This window comes from Ochlerotatus camptorhynchus, unplaced genomic scaffold, assembly GCF_037179485.1.
Source record: "Ochlerotatus camptorhynchus isolate MF236.1 unplaced genomic scaffold, CSIRO-AGI_Acam_v1.1 ptg000361l, whole genome shotgun sequence".
Classification (NCBI taxonomy): domain Eukaryota; kingdom Metazoa; phylum Arthropoda; class Insecta; order Diptera; family Culicidae; genus Ochlerotatus; species Ochlerotatus camptorhynchus.
The window spans coordinates 30,374-35,987 of record NW_027040849.1 but is presented as its reverse complement, the minus strand read 5'-3'; the positions used below and the strand labels follow the sequence as shown (position 1 = coordinate 35,987).

Sequence of the window (5,614 nt, the reverse complement as noted above, 5' to 3'; positions counted from 1 at the left end):
TCCTTTAAAATAACTTTATTCTCATAAATTGTCTCGACTAGGAGCAATGATTAACATAACAAATAACTATATTTTGCTTCCTTAATTAAAAATAATTAGTCAAATCAACTTTTCCAGAAAGTGGACTTATTTTTTTCGATCTTCCGAAGCACATTTCACATTAGATTTAAACTGTCACCTAAAAATAGACCACAATATGAGTTTCGATAATTTTAGTATTTCATTCACTTTAATGATGAGGAAATTTATGAGGATTGATTCATTTTTGAACAATTAATGTGGCAAGATCGGACGATATTTATGTATCCCTTTTTATCTTGATTGATGCTTTACTTTTAGTGCGCTTAGCAAGCGTCAAAGGCAAATGGCACAGGTATTTATGCCAAATGGCTTTTATTGTACTTTTAATAAGGATTTAAAATGGTTCTCTATGTCTCGATAATACACTCGTTAGAACCTTCTTCAGGGTGGGCCAACTAGACAGATTCTAGTCTTAATGAGGTTTTCGTGGATGTAATATAGGCAAAGCTATCTTGACCAGCGCAACGCACAGTTCTAAAAGATGTTTGTAATCATCAAGTTCCATAAACTTTACTGTTCTCTATGAAGTTCTCCGTTTTTTTGTGAAGCTCTTCGAAACATCTTTAAATACATCCAAAGAAATTTGAAACAGAGTTCCATTCGTGTTTCAAACTCGCTCAGAAATAAAACAGAATAGTCGAGCAGTTGCAAAATAGTGCTCGAATAATAAAATTGCAACTCAGTATTGCGAGAGGTGCGTTTCTGTTGTAGTTTCAAATTGAAACAGTCCTTATAAAATACAACAGCATTGCGAATGGCCTAACATTTTCTTTTTTTTTTCAGAAGTCACCGGCATCGAGCAAAGCGATCCACTTAGCCGTGATTTTCAGCGGACGTGACATGAAACTGTCATCTTCCGTTTTGTATCAGATATTTAATTTGATTTGCCACGACACAAAATTTTCCAATTTGCTCCACGGTAGTTTGTTTGTTTGAAATTTGCGATACTTGTTGGTTCAGGAAAGATTGAGTCAAGTTCAGGACAAGCTGTTTCGGGGATGCAACATTCTGATAGCAGCTCATCGTTTTCGGAACTGGAGGAAGATTGGATGCAAAGTATGTAGCAATGATATCTTTAGGTTATTGTATCTCACATAGGGGAGTGATTACAGAAAAAGCGGCAACTCGAAAACGACAATCTTCAAGTTGTGGTCGGAAATGCATGATTAATGAAAATGATCAGCTAAGCAATGATCTACCTCCAGCTAACAGACCATCGAAAATGGTGGAACATTCTAATGCTGACGCCAGCAGGGAACTGGTTACCGTTTGCATAGGTGGAAAAAATTACGTTCTTCCATTTGAATATGTTAACGCATGCTTGAGGGAAAAGCTCGTTGAAGACATACATTCTTCCCTATCGAAGGGTAGGTATCCAACGGAAGGATACAGGCGGCTTGATACGCAACGCCAGCACGAGATCGTAAATCTTCTCTTTACCCCCGTTGAACAAGAAATTGTCATTCAAAAGAAGAACCTTTGTGGAGATTTCTCCGTTGAGAAGTGTAAAGAGTCCAAGAATAAAACGGATGCAAGGCCAACCCAGCGTGAAAAAAGAAATGATGAACCACTGGATTATGATGGTACTCTATCGATGAAGTCAGCTAAAGAGCTTAAAATAGATCGGACACCGTTTCAGTGTCCAATTTCCACCTGTGGTGATTTTGTATGCGCTGCTTTTTTTTCGTCACATTTGAAGGTGGAACACAGCGGAAAACTGATGGAAGGAATCGTTCCCGGACAGCCACATCACATCCTAGTCGATCCTAAGCTGAACATAACTGGGAAAAGGCACTGCAATATAGTTTACTACATGGTGACTAAACTTAGGTCAGTTTAAATTTACCAATTATTACTCTGAGTGACTGACCGAACTTCTTTCAGCAGAGATTTTGGTATTAGTGAGTTCAAGAACACCGTTCCCGTCCTTCTAATGTCCTCAAAGTTCAGATTCACTGAAATGGAAGTGGGACCCCAAAGCCACTTAAGTCGACCGTTATCAGCTGCCCAGCACCATTATATATTCTGGATCACTGGAATCGCATCCGAGAACCTCAAAATTCAGTACTCGCTTGATAACGGCTCCAATCAGCGGCAAAGTGGGTGGATCCTTCCGCTTGGCCTTAGTCATGACCTTCATAGTGTGTACCAATCAGGTACCGGAATGATTATTTCTCAGTCCCGCGTAGATCAGCTGACCAGGCGAAATGACAAGCTACTAGAGATGCGATTAGTGTTGAGTTAGTGTGAAGCCAAATTCTATTTTGTATGACTTATATTTGACCTAATATGAATGATTTTGAAATCTAGTATGACCATTCAAATCCAATACTTATTTATCCTAAGCAGCCCCAACATTATGGAAGCAGAATTTAATAGATAGGGCGATGTCAGCTCAAAACTGGTGAAAATGCATATGTTACAGATATGTGATTCTATAAACTTCGATCACTGGTGAGAGTGCACTCCGAATATTCAACGAGTTTGATGTAGCTTTCTATCTAAATTGAGGGTTCTTCAATAACAATCTTTTAAGCTAGATAAATAAAACTATGCCGAAAACACAAAGAGTAAGTTGGGGCAACAGTTTGACTGGAGCAAAAGATCGTTTTTAGTTTTTCGAAGCCCGTTCAAAAATAAGCTCTGTTTTGGAAAATCCTTCAGAGCCAGACTTTCCCCCAAAATATTACAAAAATCGGTGATGATTTCAAAGAGCTATCGATAAAAGTTTGTTTCTATTATCATATTTGCACCAACTTTGGGGACGTAGAGCATGTGCATGAGCATGAGCATGATTTACCGCCCACTGCTACGCCGTTATTGTCCAAGCAGCTGTAGTTACACAGATAACCAACAGAAGATTTTCAGAGTTGTTTCTAAATGTTATACTAATATCAACATGAAGCTTTAGTGTGATAATTTATTAGCCACTCCTCTACCGTTTGATATGTTTGACTAGCACTGTCGCATTAATGGCCCTTCGCTTAATTTCAACTTCTGTTCAAGATTCACTCTGCCGTAGCGGAACTATGAACATATCCTCTTCAAAACTTTATCGAGCTAATAAATTATCACACTAAAGCTTCATGTTGATATAAGTATAACATTTCCAACTGACTCTGAAAATTATAAACTTCATGTATGAGGTAACAAAAAACACTTTGAATGCAATAGAAGATGCTTGGGACTAGCTATCATCCTCAACGTGTAAAAACTGGTGCCTCAAACTTTATAATAGACAATAGCAGCACCGGATGCGTCTAAATGCAGGTCAATTAGCAATGGGTAGGAATGTGTTGACGAGATACTCGCTTTGTTATCACAGCCAATCATCCTTCCAATTTTTGCACAGTTGTTTGGGACCTCAAATGGAACCAAAACAAGAGTGTTCTTGTTAACGGTGACCCATCCTATTAACACTTCGAACACGATGCCTTCGGTAAAATTGTGTAACGGCAATTTGGCAATGTTTGAAAAATCATTGCTCAGCAATTAATCGATAGATTTTATATCTGTTGATACCGGGTAAAGCTTTAAATTATGTAGTTCAAATGGTACCAAAAGATTTGATATTTGTCGATAAATGGCTGAGGCCGAACGAAAATAATTCTGAGGGATTACTTTCAGCGCAGCAGCCAACCCAAGTAACATTTAGGTTTTATGAAGTACTACTGTAGTACTAACAAAGCTACTATAAAACATCATTCATAACACCCTGGACAAGACAGTTTTGCCTTTATCGCATACACCAAAACCCAAGAGGTAAGTCACTCAGCACAGTGTGCCGAAAGTAGATTCGGCACAGCTTGGGCAAATTCATCGGCACACCTTCAGCACAATCTCGTAGGCATTGGATTGTTCACTAAACAAAATGGGAGCTGTCATTGAAGTTGTTCACAACATTACGTACTGTTTGACTGTGTATTTCAGAAACAAACTCTAATTGAATATACTAGAGGAGCTCATACCAGAAATTCACTTCTCGGTTCACATTTAAATACGAAATGTAGGCTTCCGAGGGCTGTCGATAGCTATCGATGCCGGTCGCAAGTCAGCTACTTCGCAAATGGAGTGTACTACAAACCGGAATGCAAGAACAATTAGGATAAATTGGATCATGCAGTGGTGGCTGTTGGATACGAAAAACTCGAAGGAGTAGATTACTGGCCAATCAAAAACTCCTGGTCCAACTACTGGGGCAACGATGGATATGCTTTGATGACGGTGAAGGGTAACAACTGTGACCCTACCACCGATGCGACGTATGTAAATTTGAAGAGAGATTTCTGTTTAAATTAGAATTAAGTAAAAGAGTAGCTTTATTTTCGCATATGTGTCATCTTATACGAGAGGGAATAAATGGTTTTCAATTTTTGTAACATAAAATAAAATAAAAATATATTAATTAGGTTGAGTGGAAGCAATACAAATTCCGTGTGATTGTGTTGTGAAAAGTAGTTTGGTATTGTTCAAGTGAGTATGGTTTAGCAGATGACCAATTGACCGAGTGATGGTGATTTTCTGCTGAAAAGTAGGGTCCAAGGCCACGGATTTTTTATTGCTTCCTCTCAATCTAATTACAATTTTTAAACCGAATTTCACTGATTGAGGTACTACGATCGAATTCTCCCGGAACTCCAACCCGATGGCAAAACCGAATGTCTTAGCTTGGATCCTCCTTCTTGGCATAGTCCGTTCCGACGTCGAAGCTTCTGAATCGTTTCCGTCGGATTGACCAGCAACGTTCGGACGACATAGGAGCAGTAGGACTAGTAACGTGCACCCTGAGTACAGATGATCGATCCGAAGTGCAGATAGTTCTTGTCGCTAATGCACTGAACTTCAAGCATAATTGCCACCCGACTGGATAATTAACGGGTAGCACATGTCCAACTAGTTGCTATCCACACCGGTCGAAGCTCTTATCCTTGACGGAGGCTTGGAGAAGACGCCCAACGTTTTGCTATCCTTGGATCCCTTGATCGCCTCCAGCAGCTTTTCAAAATTGGCCTTGTCTTTGACGTTCTTATCCCGAACCAACAGGTTCACTGATGGAATGCCCTCCTCACCGTCCTTCTCGATCTGCTTAAAGAAGTCGATCTTCTTCTTGCTGGTCAGGAAAAAGATGTTATTTTTACACAGCACCGTAATCGTATCGGTCAGCTCGTATTCCAGCAGCCAGGTCTGCAGCGAGGTGGTTTTCATGGCGATAATTTACAGACTGAATGAAGGGGTAAGTCACTCAACAAATTTTGCCGAAATTAGATTCGGCACAGTTTGGGCACGTCCAGCGGCACACCTTTAGCACAATCTCATAGGCATTGGATTGTTAATAGTAAAATGGGAGCACTGCTGGACAACTGTCATTGAAGTTGTTCAGATCATTACGTGCTATTTGACTGTATAATCAGGAACATCCTCTAATTGAATCAGTTCACTTCTCGGTTTACTTATAGATTTAAAACCCGAAATGTAGGTTTTAACGTGGGATCGAGAGAAAGAAGCAGGTAATCAGACCCAATTAGTACCCTTA

General features: G+C 39.6%; 1 protein-coding gene across 1 annotated transcript; it reads left to right on the top strand.

Moving 5' to 3' along the window:
• The first annotated feature begins 1,079 nt into the window (after window positions 1-1,079).
• Window positions 1,080-2,369, top strand: LOC135709553 (uncharacterized). Its single transcript, XM_065231945.1, has 3 exons — window positions 1,080-1,137; window positions 1,536-1,911; window positions 1,969-2,369. The coding sequence occupies exons 1-3, from the start codon at window positions 1,080-1,082 to the stop codon at window positions 2,324-2,326; spliced, it is 792 nt and encodes a 263-aa protein (XP_065088017.1). The 3' UTR covers window positions 2,327-2,369.
• The last annotated feature ends 3,245 nt before the right edge of the window (window positions 2,370-5,614 follow it).

Bases quoted from the DNA above. Each gene is read 5' to 3' on its own strand.
- LOC135709553 (XM_065231945.1), top strand. From the start codon at position 1,080: ATGCAACATTCTGATAGCAGCTCATCGTTTTCGGAACTGGAGGAAGAT. The intron at 1,138-1,535 runs GTATGTAGCAAT...CCGTTGAACAAG, and splicing joins GGAGGAAGATTGGATGCAAA to AAATTGTCATTCAAAAGAAG. The intron at 1,912-1,968 runs GTCAGTTTAAAT...TTCTTTCAGCAG, and splicing joins TACATGGTGACTAAACTTAG to AGATTTTGGTATTAGTGAGT.